Raw genomic sequence first — 24,554 nt, 5'->3', positions numbered from 1 at the left:
GTGCTGGAAATTTTCCGCTCAGACACGAATCCTTCCAATTTTTACAAGAACGAATTACATATTATATAAGTTGCCCAAACAAAAACAGGCTCAAATCGGTCCAATTTTCTAACCTGCAGATCATTATTTAGCAAAAATTAAAAATGCATTTTGCAAAAACAATGCAATTTTTGAGCAGCTCTACAAAAAGAACGAACTCCATTTATAATGCTTAGAATACCTGTGCTTGATTGTACTTGCTCGGCGACCGCTGTTGGGTTATTCTCCTGACTGGTTTGGTGGGCTGGGCACAATTTCTGTGACGTCATCTCTCAAGGATAAAAGTGTAGGGGAACGTCAAGGATGCAGAATTGGTAGGAAGTGCGAACACCTGAATTTGTAAAGGCAGGATCAATTCAAGAATGTACGGAGAACATTAATTATTTACAATGCCATTAATGATAAACCAACACCTCAATCCTATATCAACGCTTTGCTCTTACAATGAAAATTTGGGAAATATAATATTAAGCTGTGGATGAATAATAGCTGATACTGTAATCTCGTGAACTTTCTTTCATCGTGCGTGAGCTAAAGTAAGATAAAATTTCTGGTAACAACACCGGAAAGGGGCGACCGAAGTTCACAGACAGAATAAAGGAGAGAGAAATGCAAAACGTCACAAGGACGAACAAACAACAAATGATGGTGTTCCTTCCTGGCTTTGGAGTAAATTTACCTGTGTATTTATCCCCCTTGAGAGTTGAAGGGTTGATAAGAGGTATAATTTCTCCTCTGTAAGAATCCCCCGATTGAATGACAGCAAATTTACAAAATGACAAGACCTAATGCCCAACTCATAAAAAGCACTGAATTTTACTAGCTCAGTCTTCTTCGCTATTGTAAACAAACGGAAATATGAGGGTAAGAAAGCTGATTATAATTTAATTCCTAACTCGGGGAGGGGATTCCATAATGCCATCATTGATGAGGGTAGGTCTTTGTGAACTGAAGGTGTATTGTAATTTATAATGTGTAGCGGTCAAGGTGATAATGAACCCAAGCTATAATAGTACCTCAGGCTATAAAGGAGTCAAGAAGAGCATTTTATTGAACTTTCAACATCACACATACAGAAGGTCAAGTCTCCTGTTTTGCAAATATTTGTATTGAAATTTGACACCAATTGAGCTATTAAATGTCAGTGAAAAGCTTCCATTGCTCATTTTAAGAAGACCTCTAATTTTATATTTATTCTATCTCTAATTTATTCGAAGCTGATAGTTAATTTAAAATACAAACACGTTATTGGGAAAAGAAGCTTTATATTAACGTTATTTATTTTTTATTTGGGAAAATAACATTATCTCAACGTAATATGGATAAAACACATTGGTTTTTGAGGGTAAATGGTTTTTAAAAATAGTTTGAGTTTTTTTAAAGTTACACCCTCAGCAAAAATAATTAAATCACTCGCATGCTAATCAATTATTAAGCACTCTAGCTGTTGAATAATAATAATAATAATAATAATAATAATAATAATAATAATAATAATAATAATAATAATAATAATAATAATAATAATAATAATAATACTAATAATAATAATAATAATAATAATAATAATAATAACAATAATAATAATAATAATAATAATAATAATAATAATAATAATAATAATAATAATAATACTAATAATAATAATAATAATAATAATAATATTAATAATAATAATAATAATAATAATAATAATAATAATAATAATAATAATAGTAATAATAATAATAATAATAATAATAATAATAATAATAATAATAATAATAATAATAATAATAATAGTAGTAATAATAATAATAAAATAAAAATAATAATAATAATATTGAATTCAATGTCCAGGTAAACTGTTATCGGGATGAATTTTCGTCTAAAGCTTGATATAAGTTATCACAATATAGTAACAATTGGGTGACTGTTGAATGTTTTTGCCCAAAAACCATGTTGAGCAGTGCAAAGCTTCCTTTCGAATGTCTTCTTAATTTGTTTGTAAACTATTTTTCCAAAAACTATAGAAATTGCACAGAGCATTGCGATTGATCTGTAGTTTTTAATTTCCGTTTTGCTACCATTTTTGTGACGAGGACGCACGTGTATGTTTTTCCAGACTATGGGAATTTGGCAAACATTAATAATGCAGCTAAATATATACAAGATACTATTTATAACGTACGGCGCTGAGGCTTCAAGGAGTGATGGTGTTATTTGATGATAAGAGTTGGCACCAGATTTACTTTGTGATATTTTGTCTAGCACATCTTTTGCGTTGAATGTGATATCGTCTAGAAAAATCTCTGGCTGAGCTGTTTCAGGCACAATAATTTCAGAATTATCTTCGATGAATACTGAAGAAAAATGCTCGTTGAAACGTTCCGCGATTTTCTGAGAACCCATTATATCTTGGCCTCTATATTTCATTTTCTCATGGAATGTCTGTTCTTGGTTTAGTCTTCGCAAAAATTTGTATGCATCGTTGTTTGTTGGAATACAGAAACCCTCGATAAATTTTGTTTGTCCTTAAGCAAGGATAAATTTAACTCCACCTCTAAATTTCTAATTTCCGCTGATCTTTTGTTTGATTTCCTTAGCGTCTTCAGCTTGTTTTCTATGTGTACACTATGAGAAGACATATAAGATGGTGCGTCAAGCCGGCGTTTTTTTATACGAGGTTTTGATTTTTCACAAGCATTGACTTTTCACAAACTCTGATAAAAGCAATGTAGCAAGTCATTGGGACATCTGTTTGACATAGTGGGGAATTCAAAATGAGAGATGAATATGTGCCAATCTGCCTTGTTGATGTTGAGTTTTTGGAAGAGAGGCTTTTGTTCTTTTCTTGTGAGCCTGACAGACATTTCTGCTATGAACAATTTGTGATCTGAGAAGGAATTAGCTTCAACCACTAGATTACATTGCTCCAGATTACTGCGTAAAAAGATATCGGGACAACAGCTGGAGTTGAGGATTGAGCAAAGGTTCAGAGCATCTATTTATTTTATGAAAGCTTTGAGAGGTAGAAAATGATTGACAGGGCAGACAATTTGAGGCCCGCAAAGCTGCCGAAAAAATTTGATTTGTTTCTGCTTTGTCAAAAAAGACAATCTCAATATTTTAAGGTAATATACCTGGAGTTGCGGTTCTAATTATTAAGAGTTTTAACACATAATTAAACACAAAAAGACTATTAGTAAACAAACTATTTATAAAGGTAGAAAGGTGATTATTAGTTGTTATATGTTATATCATTGAATCAGTCACCTAAAAGAAACACCAATCATCTCATAAAACATTTTGAGAATTTATAAACAAAAAATGAACCTGGTGGTTGTGAAATAATAAATAGTTGTTATTTCTCAGCTGCCTTTTTTCATTTTATTCTCCACGTTTCAGGCTGCTCTTTTCATGAGAAGGATTAACCCTTTACTTTAACAATGGTGACAATTTTTGCGTCTGAATTTGTCATGGGGTATCATCAGTGAATCCAGTATTAGCTAAGCTGTGGCCAACTTGAATTTACGGTTGAGTGGGGGCTCATCCTCACATAGACAACGTGATGGAAGCAGGGGATTTAAATTTCGTTCTTTTGCGTCAAAAATCAAACACGATACTTCTCTGCTGTCGTGACAAATATCAGTGGAATTACGTAATAGATTTTTTAAAAGATAATTTTGACAACTGATGACAAATCTTGCAGATGATATCCCGCGTGGTTAAACCTTTTTTTAAAATGTTTTATCGTACTGTGTTCCATTTATTCGTTAAAAAATCCCAAGCAATAGTGTATTTTACAATGAGAAATTTTGATTAAAAGTGCAAAAACTTAAACAATATAAATCTGATTTTCATTCTGTTCATCAATCAATTATTCAAAAACTGAAATGAGGCTATCTACTACAGTTAAAAGATAAAACTCAAGAGATGAAAAATTTGCTGCTCGGACTTTAGTCGCAGAGTTTTTCAGCGCTGAACCAGCACATTTCAAGAGCAAAATTTAACTCAGTTCGGAAAAATTGTATCTCAAGAATATTTTAAGTTTCTTTATCTGCAGTATTTCTTCTTTATGATTATATTGTGGTCATAGAGTTCGCCCATAATAAACTTATCCTGTATAGTCTGAAAATTACTGATACCTCAAAATTAAGTCTGAGCAGAGTAACGTCATACTTTTGTAGCTTGCAACTGGTAATTTCAATAGTAGTATACACACTATTTATATTTAAGATGGTTTGTACGCAATTACAACAAAGCCCATTTAGCTCAGTGTTTACGACTTGCTACGCAAATTAAAATATACTAGTAACCACGCGGAAGTTCGAATCGCATATAAAGCAAACCTTGTTGGCGGTAGTTAAGTTGAACATATTGTTTTTCATGAAGTAAATTCTACTCAAAAATCAGACCCGCCAGTTTAAGTTGAGACAGGAACAGAGTACTGCTCTTCCTAAAAACAGAATGTCTATAGACTGATGCAGCGCTGATTTGCTCTGCCACCAACCCTTGGGTGCTATTAATTTGAAAATAATGATAGAAACAGGTAATATCTTTTGAATAGCTGAATATTGATCATATTGATCTTTTCATGGCACATGATGAAGCACACTTGAGATTTAGACCCAAATTATTATAATGAGCTCATGAAAATAATGTTTGCAAAGAAAATAGCTTTAGCGACGTCTATGTCCCACTCATTGTGCTGCAGGTGATCGATAGCTACTGATGCTAAAATTTTTTTACTTAAAACTTATTCTGCATTAATTGCTCGACTTTTTAATTGAACAGCGATTGTTAGCGTATCTTGTCACATCGTGAAAATTCTGTTTGATCTTATCAATTTGTAATCAAGAAAGTTTTTGCATTTCAGAACTATTGTTCTGCGAAACCGGATAAATGTTTGATTAGGTCCAAATGAAGTGTTGTTATATCTGATTACTTCGACTAGCTTCATGGTGTCAAAACCGTAAAAACGATCAAGTACTTTTTTTGATTGACCATTAGTTTGAGTTTTATTTATTTTTGGCTAATTTTTCCGCAGTCCCTTTGAACCCTACGCTTGCTTGAACCCTACATATCATCCCTCTACAGAAGTGCTTGTAAATACTCCATTGCCGACTCTCAGATTGGAGAGCTGAACTTCACAAAAAACATAAAAAATCACAGGATTACTGTTGGATAAACTCGAACTATTTCCCAAATGGATATATTGAAGAGGTTCTGTATTTAGAAACGAGAATATATCGGAGCTTAAAACGACCGCCAAAAAACACAATACTGCTTTCGTTATCTTCAACTAAACAAATGCCTAACTGCCAACTTTTTTTATGGTATCAAAAATTAAAATATTTCCAACAAAGACTATTATTCTTGAGGTCCAGCTTTTGCGCCACAATTTGAACAGGCATTAAAATGTACCTTTGTGTTGCGATGAATTGAATCTTGGCAGGTTTCTCTCCTTAATTGGAAAGCAGGCCTCTGTTAAGGACTGAAAACTGACTAGTGATTGTTCGCTCTTCCCATCTAAGCCTCTTTGTCCACAAATCCACCCACGCACAAGTCTAATTTATGCTGATGGTCGTTTTCAAGTTGAATTGGAGAGAATGTTTACATTGTTTGTTCGTCCAATTATCCTCTGCTGCTCCTGTGTTAGAAAAAGTATGTTCTTTATTTTCATATCTTTATTTCCATATGCTACTTTTGAAAAATTAAGCGAACAAAGGAAATGGAGTGGAGGGTTTTCAATAATTCATGTAGTAAAATTGTTCGCATTGATTGAAGGATTTTGCAAACAATTCACATCGAATTTTGGCGTGAGGGGAGTATTGTTCTTGTTGTAAATGCAACTTCAGCATATTTCAGCTAAGTTTTCATAGTTAGCATGAAAATGAACCCCCACGCTTCGATTTGACAAAAGGAACAATATATGGTATGTTTCCTTAAATGCCAGCTCATACGGATATAATATTTGGAACATTTTTTCTTATATTCAGATGTAAAATTTATGTCTGATAAAAAACACCTCTACCGAAGCGTGGGGGTTCATGACTTCAACAACAGAAAAAAGAGTTATCCACCATGTGTATATTATTCCGCTACATTATACGTATGTTGGAGTACAGCATGGAATATAAAATCTTTCTGCCAATGAAAACATTCTAAAGAGTCTCTGACAGATCGAGATACACAAATAACAGGAGTGCACGATTCTTTACTTGGAACTTCAAATTAACTTGAAGTTTTTCCATATTTGTTTCTAAGATTTTAAAATTTTAAATTTTAGTTTTTCAATATTTTTCCATCAAGAACTCCAGAATCCACAAAATGCACCAAAAAATACAAAAAAGCATCGCTAACTTGAATGAATATAAGAGGAAACCATCTAAAAGTCATTTTAACAGCATAAATTGAGTTGAATAGGGAAAAAATTCTTGTGTTCAGATAGCGTACATTTACGAACAATAGCACCAGCTAACATTGTTTGCATGCTAATGGAATAGAAAATGTTACACAATGGTGTATTTGTAAGCTTGAAAACGTTGTCTTTATTCTCTCGTGTGGCATGAAAAAAATTATCCTCCACCTTGTAGTTAATTTTTCAGATATGAGAGAAAAACTGAAGTTTGGAGACGATTCATATGTCATGAAAAAATGATAAACAGGTCATTTTTTTTCAATAAATGCTTTCTCGTGGTTCCATAAAATAGGGTTTGAGCTCTTTCGGGCGGAAATGGCATTTCCGTAATTTCGCTTGGCTTCTTTCGGGTTTTTTATTTTCTTTGAAAAAATTGGGTGAACTTGGCCTTTCGTGGTCAATAGCAGATAAGCAAAGTATATGAGCGTGACAATGGACAATGTTTTTGTCTACTTTTCTCAAAACGAATGCGGTGACACCTTTTTACAGTTTTTGAAATAAAATTTTCAAATGATCGTTTTAGTAAAAACGAAAACGCTATATGAATCTAGCGGGAAATAGAAGAGATGCGCAAAACAACTATAGCCGTCTTTTTATTTCTTCTCACTAACTTAGAAGTTCAAGCAGAATTTATCTTCCAGGCATTGAAAAATCAACGGAGTAAATGCATCAAAAAATTCGGTAGAAAATTTTAACTGAGTTCTGTTTGGTGAACACTAACAACAGAAAATCCAAGGAAAACAAAATTATGGTATCATACAAAACCTTTAGTAACTGTCAATCAGATTTATGAGCTTCATTTTTCTCAAGAACCTGATCAAGCAAAATGAAGTATCACCTAATTGCGAATAAAAGAAAAAAATTCAATGATGCCTTTGCTATAATAAAAATAATTATATATATATATATATATATATATATATATATATATATATATATATATATATATATATATATATATATATATATAAATTTATTTTAATTTAAAATGATACTTGTGTGACAGAAACGTGTACTTTCAAACGTTTATTTTGGAGATTTTTTTGAGATTATCCATTTTAAAAAATGATGCGATATTTATATTCAACAGAAACTTAAGCAATGAAATATTCGTTTAGATTTAATTTCATTCTGAAATTTTTTCAAAATTTAACAGGAAAAATTTTGTCATAGACATAATTTTTGTTAAAAAGGAAATAAAACAAAATATTAGCTCTCGTTGCTAACCGTCTCTTCGACGGTGACTACAAAAGTTATACATGATCTTTTTTTTTTCAAAATATCCAAATATTCTGAAGCCAATTCAAAAAAGCATACAGTTTCAATTCAAGAAATGGTTTACCTATAAAAAGTTTTACCAATTTAATAAACAATAATTTTTGTTCGCAATAATTTTTTAGTTTCTGAAAAATTTCAGCAAGTACGAGCATATTCTTTTTTTCATTTTCCTTTTCAGTGATCTTGATGAAATTGAGTTTGTAATTTTAAGGTTTGAACATTACTTATAAAATAGAACTTTTTGATTATTATGGTAAGTTGTTTACGTATCGGTGTATTATTAAATAGTAGAAAGTTTTGCACTAAAAAAAGTATTCAAAATGTCTCAGAAACAGGTTTTGACATTTTTAACAAAGGTTTTGTTTTTTGGTAAATTTATGTAAAATTTGTACCAAAAAAAAATACAAAGCAATTCAAAATCAGCGTCTCAAGTTTTTCCAATGATAAAAAGAGTTCATAAGGTTACAAACCCGCTCAGCCTCAAATTTGGCATAATTGTCGACCAAATCAAGAACAGATAGAAAAACACAAAAAAAATCAAGTAGTTATCAAAAAAAAAAATTGGCGTATGAACGGAAAGATAGCCTCCAAAGCAAACAACTCAGTGGCGTAGAAAATGATGCATTAGATAGATGAGATATGTCAATATTAAGAAAGCGAGTCAAGGCGAACAGCAAAATCAATCAACAACAACAAACATTAATTACATCAAAAACTTTATGTCCGTTTTAAAAACAAAATTTAATAACGAAGGCAAAATAGCGTCAGATAAAAATGAAAGTAAAATAAATGATTTGTAATCCACTAGAAAAGATACGGGACCAGTCCATAATAAGGCTTGGTAACATTAGACAATAAAAAAACAAAAATAGTAAAGTTGAAAAATTTGCTTATTTTTTTTTAAACAAATACTTTCGAAGTAATGAGAAACATTAGAAATCAACTAAAATATCCCATAGGTTTACAATTAACAATGCTTATATAGAACGGAAATAAGAACTGTCGGTAATCAATTTCTTGACGCTACAAAAAAACAACAAAGAGACCACCAACAAAAATCAATTAAAACTTGCCAGAAAACGCTTTCGAAGCCGTAAAGCCATAATTTGGCCCTCAAAATATATTCGATTGCGCTTTCTTTGAACCGATAATGTATTATGAGACCTCTCATTAATGAAACTAGGTAACAAGTAGACAAAAGGAAAAAAAAGGCAAAATTAAGTAATACTTGTTTTTTTCCGAAGAGCCATTAATTACAAAAGAGTGTAATTAAATATGTTCGCTTATTCTTCCAAAGGAAGCCCTTGAGACTTATCTTTATCCAGATTATTTCCTACGTCTAGAAAAAGAACGTCAAATATGACAAAATAATTTGTCATATTTCGCTTGTAATTATCGAGACTAGGTAACAAACAGACCTTAAAAGGAAAAAATTATTGTCCTTTTTTGGAAAACAATTCTTTTCAAAGCCATGAAAGCCATCAGCCATCTACTAATATCAGAACATTGGCTCATCTATTTTTTCATTAAAAATCAATGAAGCCGGGTCATTTTACAGGAAAATTCAAACGACTAAAAAGACAACTATAATTAAAAACTACAGGTAGAGACAAAATGAAAAATTCAATTATTTTTTTTCGAGAAAGTAGTGTCGAAGCTGTTAAAACCATAATCTTTATCTTTAAGGATTTTAATTTTTTTATTTGTTTTATTTGGGAACGCCAATAATGTGATATATGAACTGTCAATAACATGATAATGTGACAAATTAGAAAACGTGAAAATTGAACAATTACCTAAAAAACAAAAAAAGTGAAATCTAGTAGTATCAAAGCCAGAAAACCATAAATTAGGGCGTAAAACCGCAATAGAGATAAAATCTATGATCGGTTGAAAGATGGAGCATTTTTTCTGTGCTGACACTAAGCTACAAGTTGACAAAGTTAAGAAAAAAAATAGGCAAAATTTAATGTACCATTATTTATATAAAAGCCAATTATTTTCAAAAGTCAAAATGACCATGAGCATTCAAGTAAGAACCTAGATGCTTTAATTTGGAGCTTCTTAGAAAGTCAATTGGACCAATCACTACGAGCTTTGATATGAAACGCTCCGTTCTTTAATTAATATAAAGATCGATTAATTTAATTTAAAAAAAAGGCCGACTGATTACAATCCGAATTATTTTTGGATTGTAACGGTCCACGATTGGTTCAAAACTAGCCCTGCTAATGTTGCTCGTTCATTAGGAACACTTATTTATTCCAATATTATAGATATAAATAATTTGTTTAGTTAAAAAATCAAAAACAAATGCTGCGTTTTTGATAATCAACGAGTAAAGTTAGCAAAAAAGGCAAAGTTTGAACTACAGAGCACTCTCAACGGAAGTTGAAGTAGAAGGAGCCCACTTTTGAAACTACAAAGATCGTGTTTGGGTATGTACTTCCTGCAAATTTAATCAAAGTGGACGAAAGAAACTTATTTTGTGCTGTTTTAGATGAAAAAGTCTGATTTTTGAAATAATTAGCCGAATTTTTGACAAAAAAATTAAATAAAAATAGTCGGCAACATTTTTTGTCTTTAAAAACAAAACAAACAACACTTCCTTACAAAAAATTTGAACAAAATTGACGAAATTTTAGTATAAAATTCCGGAAAAAGTGAAAAAAATCAACGGAATTCTCTCTATTTTCTCAAAAGTTTAAACCTCGATAATTCACTGTAAAAAAAACGAAAATTAAAAAATCTTTTTTATTCCATATTCTACGCTGGACGAGCTTTCTAATGATACCAGTCTCAACTCTCTACGATGAATATATCGATCGGCCAAAGTCTGAACAAAAAATAACCAATTGAGTATATAGTTCCTCCCCCCTCAAGAGTGGTCGGAACAATTAAGAACAGGTGATTGTAATTTGTAGATTTGAGTAACACTTCAGGGAATTTATCGGGATTGATGACAATCAAATATTATATTGCTTAGATACTGCCAACTGCGTAAATCTTCGGTGCAGCTTTTTAAACAATACTTCTTCTTTCCTATAAGCAGGTGGTAAAATGATGAAGATGTTTGCTGAACTAAATTCTATCAAGAATCTGAAGAGCCAGTTAGAAAATGCAGATTAAAAGTAAAGTCTCCATTCTGCCTACTTTATAAACTCATTCTTTGATGAGACTTAATTTTAGTGCTTCAAATCTTTTTTAATTAATATTCTACAATACGCATTTTCAATTGCATACTCAAATTATTGTTTTCTTTCTGAAGTGAAGAAATTAAATCGCTCTTTCAAAAAACATAAATCATTATTATTGGATAACTTGCTTACCTTACTTTTGTACTGTTTTTTTTATGGGTTGCCGTTTTGTGTGTCGCAGCAACCACAAGCTTTAAACAACAATCAAAAGCATAAAGAATCTTTTTAATGACAATTAGTGTATTGAAAAAGAACCAAACTAATCGAGAACAAATGAAGGAATGAGTTCAACTCAGAATAAGAGAATAGAAAAGGTAATTGCAATTTATAGGTCTGAATAGCACTCCCGGGAATTGATCGGAAATTGTAAAAAAGGAAAAAGAACGAATCTGATCAAAATTGAAGAAAGTTTATTGTTCTCAATGTAAAAAATATTTTGGGCGAACAGAAAGTATTTAGCTAACTTGCAAATTGTTGCCAACGTTTCATTAAACAATTGACTAAACAATAAACTAAACAAGAATTTCAAATGCTTTTATGCAAATAAAAGCTAAGGAAAAACTGAAGGTAGTCGAATCTCTAAACCGGAACATCACGCATTTAAAAATTCTCTCTCAATTTGGTTGATAGAGCAATAAGGATATAAACAGATACTAGTTAGTTTAAGCAGTGACGTTGCCTTGAGTTCTTTTTGCATTTTAGAGCGAGCGTAAAAGGTTACACAAAAGTGAATTAAAAAGAAATGTATATAAACAAAAGGAGTGTAGCGTTAAATAAAAGCACGCTCATTTCAACCGTAAAAAGGCTACACAGTGGAATTAAACATGATGGAAAAACTGGGAATAAATTAAAAAATGTGACCGGTCGGCAAAATGCAGTTAGAATGGATAGATGGATAGAAAGTGAACTAAATTACTGGAAATGGCCAGGAAAGTTAGGCTGATATGGCTGGAAATGAACTGAAGTGCGTGCGAATATATATATGAAAAAATTCAATATCACACCAGTGGAAAAATCTTATCTCTCCAGTGAACATGTGAACACAATTTCAAGCACGCCAACATAAAAGCAACATTGATTAAAATTCAATAACAGCTCAACAATTTCTTCAACTGAAATAAAAGAGAGAGAGAGAGAGACGTATGTGCTTTTATATAGTAAGCGAATGTGTTTTGCTATACAATCATACACGGCCATAAAATGGGGAATATCGATTTTTGTTTTTACCTGAAACATAATTTATCTTTTGCATGTTAAAAAGAAAGTAAAAAGGGGAAATTCCCCCGATAGGTAGGCGTCAGAAAATCAGATAGGAGGATAAAAAAGGCGCCTGAGTAAAATGGTTACAAGTGGCAGGATAAGAAAAGATAGATAGCATTGTAGAAACTGGAAATAGGAGTGTTGTGCTGGTTTAAAATTCCAATTTTCAATTCTTAAGGCAACAAAATAAGCCAGAAGCAGCCATTTGATGTAGCCATCAGTTTTGATTCCACACAAATAATATATACATGATAAAAAATCGCCCACAAGAGAAAATGTCCATATGTAGAACGGATGAAAATAGTAATGAAATTGAAGATGTGTCTCAAATTTAGGTATTGGATGAAAGACTTTATCCTTGAAAGATAATTGGATTTCTTTTAACCTGTTTCTTCCTTATCGAACCCAAAGAAACTGTTATAATGGCAAAAAGCTATTACAAGAGAAACGCTTAATATGGAAAATCTCTAAGGCGCATTTGCGATGAGTTTATAATGTTCTAATGTGTCTGCAAAACTGAAGTCAAAACATCAATTGTTCAAAATTCAGTTAATAAAATATAAATGATACAACTAATTGAAATTTATCGCTCATCTTTTGATTAATTCCATCAAGTCAGGTAAATTTGAATGAACATTTATCTTCATTTTACTCAATTTTAGTTTCTTGATGAAAGCTTTTCTCATTATTTAATGCAAAATCTTTAAACGAAACTGCTTAATATATAAGGCACGAATTATCTTAAGGCAAAAAATAACTCCATATCTGACTGTAAACGCACTCTCATAAATTTCAAATGCTAAACAACAAGCTTTAATCTTCAGCATCACAAGAAAAAAACAGCAAAATTTTATCAATAAACTTTTGATAGTCGCAGAATCTTCTAAATATATTTGCATCTAAAAATATTAGTTAACAATTCTCATAAAAATGTCTTTCATGATAGGCTTTTTAAACTTTTCGTCATATTTAAGTTTCTCCAGCCTCAAGGGCCAAGAAACCTCCTATAGGTTTGATAATAAATTACTACATAGTTTCTAGTCGTAATAGAAAGTTTTTAAAGATTTTTAAACTTTCATTTAATTTAATTTCTGAAAAAAACTTTGTATTTCTTTCCCCAATGGCCGGGGAACCTCCTATAGAGGTTTGCTAGTATGTTACTGCATAGTTTTTAGTCAAAATGAAATGGTTTAAAATTTTTAATATTACGAACTTAAGCAGCTTATTTTTTTTTTATAAAACTTGCAATTTTTACTAGTTATTTGAATTTTTTAGAGATTTCTTAATATTTCCGGTATCAGGGCTCAAGAAACTCTCTAGGGTTTAACCTGTAGGATAATAAGTTACTGCATAGTTGCTAAAGGTAAAAAAAATGGTTAACAATATTTTAATGTCACGATTTTTCAAATTATCTGAAATTCTCTGTCTTGTTCCTAGTTTGTCGAAATATATGAGCCAGTGAAACTATTTAAGGTTTGAAATAGGGATACTGGATAGTCTCTGGAGACAATGAGATGGTTATAAGGATATTAGTGTCACAAATTTTACCAACATTTTAAACTTTTTGAATTTTTGTTGTCATTTTTTGAGTTTAACGATCTTTACTGGCAAAAAAAAGTCTTGCAGATGGGTTATATGACAGAACTCCAGAGACAAAAAAAAACGGTCTCAAGCAATTTTTCTGCGTAATTTAGATTTGTTTCTTTAAGTTTTTCACTTTTCAGTTTTTTTGAAGCATTTGTCATATTTTTCGAGTTTATCTACTATTAGTGGCAACTAAATCGCTTTCAAGGCTCTTTCGCATGAGATAAAAATTATATTGCATTGTATCTAAAAGCTGCAAGAGGTTAAGCCATAATTATTTTTCTGTTTATTCTGTTCGGTTATTTTAGTTTCTCAATTTTTAAGATTTTTGTTTTTTGGCTGGGATTTTTCAATTGACCTGCTGGTCAGGTACAGTAGTTCCCATTTTTTCAATCAGTTCTTTAGAGTGTATTTCAGAACTTGTCCTTCTATGTTTTTTAAGGATCTTTTCACGCTTCTTTCAGCTTTTTCACTTCAGTGAGAGGTCCGTTTGGAGTAGCGATTTCAGTCACGCTGAAGTTGTAAAGGGGGTGAACAATCGAGTGCGTTTAAGATGTAAATTTTTTCTCAACTACTTTTCCACAGGAGTGAAAAATGGAGTCTGACAGGTGTTTTTCGATTTTTGAATGGGAAATTTTTCAAGTGCTTCAATTTGACTCCTGTTCTCATTGTTTTTTCTCCTTGAGTATTTTAATGTGATACATATGTGTTCTAATTACACTATTTGCAATTACATCAAATCATCAAGGAGCAGATAAAATATCTTTTGACTTTGACACTATTTGTTGTGAAAAAAAATTAATGAATGTGCCTTTAAAAAAATTCTGCTGTCTTAGCACTTAGTACCATCCATGACTTGTCTGATTGGTTACTAACGAGGCATAAATGAACCTAATTGCTGGTTTGAGTTAATAGCTTGCAATTTTCATGAGTTTTGTCCCTACATTTCTTCAAAAATTAGTTGGAGTTTTTCAGTTTTTCTAGTACTTGTTGTATGTCTTCCTCTTATCATTTAAACTCATTTTATTGATTGGTACTGGAGGTTAATTTAATTGGTTTAATCGTTTCTTTTCAAAACTTAAGCCTCATATGAGACTGATACTAATTGTTTCTGAGAAATGGTTAGACATTTTGATTTCTGCTTCTTTTGTTAACTTTGGTGTCTTATCACTTTGTCAAATCCCTTGGGTTGCTAACTGTAATTAGTGCAAATAGTCTTTTCAGTTCATAGCTATTGCTCTTTATTACCTATACGCTATTAGTTTTTTGAAAAGTATTAGTGATTTTTTTTAGTTTTATCTGGTATTTAAGTTTATTGCTGTCTCATTTCTCAATCTTATTAATGACAAGTCTCACCGATTGCCAATAAAGATTCAGCTAATCTAATTCAGCTATTGCTTTTTCGGATTTCTTCACCGTTTGCCTTTAAAAAGTTTTAGGGAGTTTATTTGCAAAAATTAGTTATTTTTTGTTGCAGCATCATTCAATATCATTAGTGACAGGTTTCACTGACATTTAATAACAGTTTGATCATGAGAAATAAGGGAAAATAATTGTTTACTTAGGTCCATAGATTTTGTTTTGTAATTTTCATCCCGTCTCCTTGCATAGAAAAGTTGATTTTTAATCTTGATTATTTTTGTTTGTTTTTGAGGACTTGTCTCTTAGCGCAAATAGTATCAAAACTAGCAGTTCTTATTGGCCTCCAATGCGGTGGAATTATTTGTCAGGTCAATTCTGTCATGTTAATTCAGTCCTTTGGATTGTATTTTAGGACTTGTCTTGCTATGTTTTGTTAATTGTGTCCAACTTATTTTTTGATAATCAGGTCAAAGAGATTTTGTACTCTATTTTAAGAAAAAGTCTAAGATTGTACAAATGTTGAAGTAATTTTGCCTAAAATTATGAATCATTCCAGCAAAAGACCGTTATATAAAAAATACAGTTTGGCACTTTTTTAAGGAGAATATGGCGGGCCTCTTGCAAACACCAGATTGAGTGAGTTTATATCAGACAATTAAAGTCGGTTCTTACAAACCATAAATCAGTAGATTAATCTGTAACCGTGGGTCATTACTAAGAATGGATAAAAACGGGCTCTAGCTTCTCACATAAGTTTTTTTATTCCAATCCGCGACATTAACTTCAATTTGTAAAAACAGAGTGGTTTTGAAACTAATTTACGTAAAACTTTTTGCTTTTTGGGATAATACAGCGGACTTTTGGAAAAAAATACATAAAAATCTATTTCAAATCCATATGTAACAGGAGCTAAACCATTTATGACACCAATTTTAAATTGAAGCGCAGTTGCTGAAAGTGAAACAAATTGACTGCATGATTTATATCGGCCTTTCGAATCTACACGTGGTTTGCGAAGCGGATTGATCCAACATAAAACATTTCAAAACATTTGCATTATTTTTCTGTTTACAATTTTTCTACAATTCTCTAATTTCAGTCAATAATAAATCTGACTGTTCGATCATCTACCACCTCTTGTGTTCGATCAACACAATAGCATATTTGTGGACAACACTCTCCTTTTGTTCAGGTGTCCATTGTGTCTATACATTATAGGGGTTTCGTTATTGCAGTCAAAATTTTCACATGGAGGTTGGAAAATTTTCACATTGTACGGATTGTTGATCAATACAAAAATATATGTTAGGGGTTAGCATTTTGAAAATAGAGTGAGCAAGTGAAATAATGCGAAAGATCCTCATATCATGTTGTTGGTCATGGAGTTCAATTTCCACCTCGCTTTTTGAGATTTTCATTCAGATGGCTGAAGATACAATTGAATATTACCAACCATTAATTAAATTCATCACCTTTGACACTATACATGTCAAACGACTCCTCAAGAGGTGCTTAAACAACCAACATGAACTACCTACAATACGCAACAAAACTTATCGTAAACGTCTTTATTATTCAAAAAAATATGTTTTGAGAACAGATCGAAATGAAGGAGCTTGTGTTTCAGCTACCGATTTTGAAAAAAATTTTGGGCAATGTAACTGAACAACTTTATAAAATCAAGGATCTTTTCTTAGTCTCTGTTTAGATTTTTGGTACTCGAAAGAGTGACCTAACGGATGACTTTCTGATCGGCCTGTTAATGGCAACTTGGAGAAAAAATACATAAAAAATTTGTTCCAATCCGATCCAAGACATGATACAATAGCGTAAACGTATAAATCAAAAGTTACAAGCAAATTGTTTAACCTCAGAAGATAACATACGTGATCTATTCTCTTCTTGAAAAAAATTGGAACTGGAAAAGTTATTTTGTAGACTATATATATATATATATATATATATATATATATATATATATATATATATATATATATATATATTTATATATATAAAACATAGTTTTGTTTTTCATGGAGAACTATAAACTAAACTATACAATAGTAGTGGTTGGATTAAAAAAGTATTCCCTTGAGTTTTGCTCAATTTTTTGCAAATGAGTTTGTTATGGAAATTGAAATCAAGACCACGCCTGTCAATGAAAAACCAGATATTTGAATAAAACAACTTCACGCAATTCATCCAACACGGAAGTTTTTAACTTCCATAGAATTGTGCCAAAGCCAATAGCTTTAAAATTAATACTGACGATTACAAGCTTATTCCCAATCACCATCTACAATCTTTTTCCAAATCTCTGAAGAGATTAATTCAAACTTTAAAATTGGTACCTCTTGATAAAATTGCCTTTGCACCGGAAAAACGGGATAATAATATGAATAATAAAATATGGAAAAGAATATGGAACTTTAAGTACTTTAGATCTCTTTAGAAATATTGCAAACCTGATCTTTTTAGGTTTGAGAGGATAAAACAGAGAAATAAACTCCAAATATAAGGGCAAAATTGTGGCTGAAATATCTGTTACTGCCTCAATCTTGTGTTTTGATTAGATATGAGCTTCTCAATTGAGTTACTCTTGCGGACTCAAAGTTCTGTATTGCGAAATTGAAAGCCCTATTTGTTTTTCGTACTACTGATGGTATATATGCGAGATATCTTTGTTTTAATCGCCATTATTGAAAATTTTGTCTGCTATTGCTTTATGTTGAACAGGAGATTTTTGCTGGTCCGTTCTTTTACGCGTTCTCAATTTATAAGCAGGTAATCTACGTTTACCTCGAAGAAGAAAACAGTTTGAGCTGTACGATCTTCCCAAACAGAAAACCTACTTCTCATTTTTTTGTTTGTAAGTTTCAATATCAGTGGACGATAACTTGATATAGAGAAAATTTGTACATGATTGTTGTCACTGAGCTATGTATCGCATAACGCAAATACAGCTTATTTGGTCCCTAGTAATTCTAATTGAGCACAGAGATGATGATGTTGAGATCTTACGAATTGCTTGCTTTTAAAGAAAAGAAATTTAAAATACTTTTCAAGTAATATATGGTTGCCAAATTAATTCTATTTAATAATTTTACAAAAGATAAAAACAAGATCAAAAGTAATATATACATTGCGTCAAATTGTGTGAGCCGAGTCTGTTGTTAATGAATAGAGAATCAATCATCTATAGGACGGAGTGTTGTTGGCATTAACTTGTTTCCTAGCAAGTTTTGTTCCCAGATGACAAATTAAATCAGTTAGCGAAATCAGTTACGTTTGTATGTCGATTGCTTTGCTTTCTGTTTGGCATTAGAATTGGTTTTTTGGGTTTTTGAGTTGGCGATGCCTGAGAGATATATTTGAATGATATTTGTATTTGAAACAGCGTTAAAACTGTCAATTGGTTGTGTCAGAGGCCCTTGACGGTTATTAGGAACCTGTCGTTTAACCTATCCTTTCCAAACACGATTCATTAGTACACGTTTCTGAATCTTTAAGTCATGGTGTGAGATGCGCTTTTTAATATATACAGGATTACCTATGGGGGCTTTCTCAAATTGGCCAGCATTGGTTAGCGCCTATATAACTCCAATTTGCTATAATGCATAAGTTTGGCAAATATCTCAGGGGGAGAATTCTTGCGTTCAATTACAGAATAAATTTGTAGATGCATGGAATATTCCTAATATTTGTTAGAGGAAATCAAAGAAAAAGAATTGTTCGATTACTTTAAAGTTACCGGGTTCCAAAGCGAAGTTAATCATAATAGATGTATCTCTTTGTTAGGAAAATGAACGGTTTCTTTGTTTTTTTTTGCTCACTGTCTCCATCTTTAAGACTTGTATTACAGAGTTTTTGACCAAAGCCAGCAAAAACTAACAATTGTTTCATTTTTGATGTATTTTGTGGATTTCTCCCTGTTCCAAATTTTTTTGAATTATTGTAATTTTTATTGCACCTCCAGTTATTGGACCTCCGTTCATAATTTTACCTAATAGAGTTTCCAGAATGTTATGTGAAAAATTTCAGAGTGGTTTGAAACGGATTTGACTGGAATTCTTCATTGGAACTAAATATGAGGGTTCTGTAAGCACGATCTCTTCCGCTAAAAAATTTCTCAAACGGGTAGCCAACCAATCGTACTTTTGGGAATTTTTTTAACAGAAAACTTATCAAAATAGACTTTAGAAATGATTAAACCGATTTCCCACCAAGAGCTTTGAAGATCGTTTTCGTCCATCCTGCCTAATTTATGGAAAAGATTAAGGAAAGAATTTAATAACTTTTGATCTCTGTCGAAATATTGATAACTTTTTTTATACTTTAATGATATTTTTTCGGTTCGAGAGGATAAAACAGAGAAATAAGCTTCCAATATAAGGGCAAAATGATGGCGAAAATAACAGTTACTGCCTCATTTAGTGTTTTGATTAGAAATGAGCAGTACAATTGCTTGTCAATTGAGTTACTCTTGCGGACTCAAAGTTCTGTATTGCGCAATTTAATGCACTATTTGTGTTTTGCACTGCTTATGGCATACCACAAACGACAGTTTCGTCTATCATTGCTTTTATATTGAACAAGAGATATTTAATTTTTTGCTGGTCCGTTTTTTACGCGTTTTCCTTTTATAAGCAGATAATCTACGTTTTTCTTCAGCAAGAAAACAGTTTGAGTTGTACAATCTTCACAAAAAACCCACATCTCCTTCTTGTTTCGTTTGTAAGTTTCAATATCAATGGACGTTACACTAATATAGAGAACATTTGTAAAGGATTGTTATCAATGAGCTTTGTATCGCATAACGCAAACACAGCTCATTTGTTCTCTAGTAATTCTAATTGAGCACAGGGATGGCGATGATGGGATCTTAAGGATTGCTCGCTTTAAAGGAAAAGAAATTTAAAATCTTTTTCAAGAGATATATGGTTGCCCAATTAATTCTATTCAAAATTTTTACAAAAGAAAAACAAGGTTGAAAGGAATAGATACATTGCGTCAGATTTTTCGAGCCGCTTTTAATGTTACTAAGTAGGGAATCATCTATAGGACGGAGTGTTTTTGGCATTAAGTTTTAATTACTCAATTGGTATTACAAGTTGGTATTACTCAATTTTGTTGTAATACATACACTTAACAATTTTCTGAGGGGGAGGCTTCACCCGTTGAATTGCCAAAGAAATGAGCTGATGCATGGAAAATTCCAAATATTTGTTAAAGAAAAGGAAAATTTGTTCCATTGCGTTAAATTTACCGGGCTTCAAAGGGGGATTATTCGTTTTAGATTTATCTTTGGATCGTAGCGCTGCAATCGAATGATTCTAGATGCTACTTAAATAACTTTGTTAGGCAAATGAACTGTTCGGTTGTCTTTTTTGATCTGTTTTTTTTTCTGTTTGCTAGCCTGAAAATTAAGTACCTTCACGTCTTAAATTGACAAAATCTTGGTTGCGATCTATCTAATACCGCCATGATTTTACGAAAGCAGTGTAAAATGTTTAAATTAATTTCGTGAATAAGAAAGCTATCGTTTTCGATTGATTTCATTTTGTTGATCAAATTTTGCTTTAATCAAGTTTGTTGAAAAAAGTTATGTATATGACATACTTTATCAAATAACAGGTTCAATTGGATTACTTAGTACACATCATTAGCTATTATTTAAGTTTACGTTAAGAGCTGTTCTTGTTGTTTGCCAACTTAACATTTGGCACACAATTTAGTCGTTTTGAGACTCTTGCGAAAGCTTGAATATTCATAGTCTTCAACAGACTTAATATTAACATCAAACACCATCTTTATTTTTAATTGACCTATGGATTTGTTTTCTCTCCTCCCTATCAAACGCTTTTTGCGTGTTTAGTGTTGAACTAGAGAAAAAAGTTAACGTGTTTTTTTTTGACGTTCAATATAGGTTTCTTTACTTTCTTATTTCTTTTAAATCGTCGTTTTCAACATTTGTTTTCAACATCCAACGGCTTTGAATATAATTCAGGTACAAGAGTGTTGCCATGTTACGCATACTCATGTGATGTAAAGACTCCTCTGAATTATAGTGGTCCATAGTTGCATATGCGGTCGAACCAACTTTTGCGGAGGTTTTTTTGATCAATGAAGCTAAGAACCTGGCTGTTTCAGGGTGTGAAAAAGTGAATAAAAAGTTTCGAAGAGCAATATTGAGGAGTTGAGAGGAGGGAGAGTTTTTGTTGATGTCAGCTGGATCATAAATCAAGAGTAGTTCCCTTCATTAAATTTTTACTACGATTTTTGAATTATTTTCAAGTATTTATGCCGCAGTGATTGAAAAAGGAGTTGTGTTTAAACAACTGATACATTCCCGCTTTGTTATACTTTTTGATTAATTTTTGGACTTTTTGTTTGTCTAAGCAAGAATTGAAGCAATAAAACGCAGCAGTTTTCTCGCAAATGTTTTAACACCTTGTTTTGAAGTTTAATGAAAGAAATTTAAATAGTGATAAAACAGTTTTCGAACAAACATTTTTTTTTCGAGGACGAGCATTGGTTCGTTCATTTGCGGTATATTGACTAAATTTGTTAATATATTAAAACTTCAGTGCCGACTTTTACTCTTGGAGTATATTCCTGAAATGTTCCGGCTAAGTTGTAACGACTTGAAGAAGCGTTACGATTTTTCTGTTTTTTTGATAAGTGAGCGTCCAAAAAAATCGGAAATTCAGGTAGTGAACAAAATTTAAATCAGTTGTTTTAGTGAACAAAGTAGAAGAGAAGAGAAAAAAGAGTAAATACTAATACTTTATACATGCGTTCTTTTGCAAACTGAGCTTCGTCAACCTTTTTTGTTTTCAATCTCCATATGCTGTCTAGAAGGTTAATTTGGGCCCAGGTTAATAGTCGTCAGGTCGTTGTCGCAGCCTTTCAAAGGTTTTTCTGTAATCACAGAGGATTTTACGCTGATCTGGAACGTTTTCAACTTTTTTGCCGCCTTCGAGAAATTTTAACGACGTTTTAGCCACTGCATTATATCAAAATTAATGTTGACCGAATTGAATTCAGACACTCTTAGGCGTTATCTATTACGAATTGGATGAGTTTTCTGGTGCAAAGCTGTTTTTTCCGATAAAATTAAACCAAAAATAGAAGTTCATTACAGTTTTCTCTTTTTCTAATTTTTACTCTTTTTTCTTCAATGACAGAGTTGTTCAAGAGTTTATTATGTCTTGCGTATTTTGTGCGAGCAAATTGTATAATATGAGTTGCATAAGAGTTTTGCGCTTGTATGTGTGTTCCTATTATATGAAAAAATTAATTTACTTTTTTTGAAAAGTCTTGAGGTTAATTTTTTTTGCCCAAGTTTGGTTTTGTTATTTGACTAAATTTTATTATTTTGTCTTTTTTCTTCCGTTCTGGCGGTAGATACTAGTTATTTGATTGGTTGGATTTTGGAAGATGAAATGTGGAAGACGAATTCGAGTCGATTTCTGGTTTTTTGCGCTATGTATTTAGTGGTTTCGGTATAGGCCTCAATTCCGGAGAGGTTTTCTTTTAAAAAGAATTGTGATTTTGAGAACATCAATACAAGAAGTCAAGCAAAAGGAGCATTGGTTCGTTCATTTGCGGTATATTGACTAAATTTGTTAATATATTCAAACTTCAGTGCCGACTTTTACTCTTGGATTATATTCATGAAATGCTCCGGCTAAGTTGTAACGACTTGAAGAAGCGTTACAATTTTTCTGTTTTTTTTATAAGTGAGCGTCCAAAAAAATCGGAAATTCAGGTAGTGAACAAAATTTAAATCAGTTGTTTTAGTGAACAAAGTAGAAGAGAAGAGAAAAAAGAGTAAACACTAATACTTTATACATGCGTTCTTTTGCAAACTGAGCTTCGTCAACCTTTTTTGTTTTCAATCTCCATATGCTGTCTAGAAGGTTAATTTCGGCCCAATTAATAGTCGTCAGGTCATTTTCACAGCCTTTCAAAGGTTTTTCTGTAATCATAGTGGATTTTACGCTTTTCTGGAACGTTTTCAACTTTTTTTTCCCACTTCGAGAAATTTTAACGATATTTTAGCCACTGCATTATATCAAATTAATGTTGACTGAATTGAATTCAGACACTCTTAGGCGTCATCTATTACGAATTGGATGAGTTTTCTGGTGCAAAGCTGTTTTTTCCGATAAAATTAAACCAAAAATAGAAAAAAAAGTAGAAATTCATTACAATACATAATCATACAAACTCAAATACATAAACTTATCAATAAGATCAGGGGGAGGCTTCACACGTTGAATTGCCAAAGAAATGAGCCGATGCATGGAATTTTGCTAATTCTTGTTAAAGAGAAGGAAAATTTGTTCCGTTGTTTTAAAGTTAGCGGGCTTCAAAGGGGGATTATTTGTTACGGATGAATTTTGGGAACGTAACACTGCAATCGAATGTTTCTAGATGCGAGTTACGTAACTTTTTTTAGGCAAATGAACTGTTTGGTTGTCTTTTTTGATCCGTTTTTTTTTCTGTTAAGTATCCTGGAAATTAAGCACCTTGTCGTCAGAAATTGACAAAATCTTGGCTTTGCTCTATCTAATTCCGCCATGATTTTACGTAAGCAGTGTAAAAAAGGTTAAATTAATTTCGTGAATAAGAAAACTATCGTTTTCGATCAATTCCTTTTTGTTGATCAGGTTTTGCTTTAATCAAGTTTGTTCAAAGATGTTATGTAAATGACATACTTTATCAATTGACATGCTCAATTGGATTAATTAATACACATCATTAGCTATACCTTAAAAATACGTGATGAGCTGTTGTTTTTGTTGTTGTTGTTGTTGTTCTAGACTCCTTGACGATTTTTTAGCCACGGCATTATTTCAAAAATTTGTTGGACTAATTGAATCCAGACACTCTTAGGCGTTATCTATTACGAATTGGATGAGTTTTCAGGTGCAAAGCCGTTTTTTCCGATTAAATTAAACCAAAAATAGAAGTTCATTACAGTTTTCTCTTTTTCTTATTTTTACTCTTTTTTCTTCAATGATAGAGTTGTTCAAGAATTTATTATGTCTCGCGTATTTTGTGCGAGCAAATTGTATAGTATGAGTTGCATAAAGGTTTTGCGCTTGTATGTGTCTTCCTATTATATGACAAAATTAATTTACACTTTTTGAAAAGTCTTGAGGTTAATTTTTTTGCCCAAGTTTGGTTTTGTTATTTGATTAAATTTTATTATTTTGTCTTCTTTCTTACGTTCTGGCGGTAGATACTAGTTATTTGATTGGTTGGATTTTGGAAGATGAAATGTGGAAGACGAATTCGAGTCGATTCCTGGATTTTTGCGCTATGTATTTAGTGGTTTCGGTATAGGCCTCAATTCCGGAGAGGTTTTCTTTCAAAAAGAATTGTTATTTTGAGAACTTCGAAACAGGAAGTCAAGCAAAAGA

At 31.8% G+C, this 24,554-nt stretch overlaps 1 protein-coding gene across 3 annotated transcripts in view; it reads right to left on the bottom strand.

Annotated features, from left to right (window-relative positions):
* Positions 1–24,554, bottom strand: part of LOC142355010 (uncharacterized) — an 86,321-nt gene that overhangs the window by 40,839 nt on the left and 20,928 nt on the right. For 2 of the 3 annotated variants that reach the window (XM_075407336.1, XM_075407431.1), the window contains exons 2-3: positions 5,446–5,671; positions 221–370 (exon numbers count right to left, since the gene is read on the bottom strand). In XM_075407336.1, the coding sequence (XP_075263451.1) occupies positions 221–308 (88 nt within the window). In that variant the 5' untranslated portion in view covers positions 309–370; positions 5,446–5,671. Of the gene's footprint in view, positions 1–220; positions 371–5,445; positions 5,672–11,049; positions 12,433–24,554 lie in introns of those variants that run through there. The other variant, XM_075407381.1, reaches the window with a different exon arrangement.

This window comes from Convolutriloba macropyga, chromosome 1, assembly GCF_964194025.1.
Source record: "Convolutriloba macropyga chromosome 1, txConMacr16.3, whole genome shotgun sequence".
Lineage (NCBI taxonomy): Eukaryota > Metazoa > Xenacoelomorpha > Acoela > Convolutidae > Convolutriloba > Convolutriloba macropyga.
The sequence above is the reverse complement of the archived record's forward strand: the minus strand, read 5'-3'. Positions and strand labels throughout refer to the sequence as shown.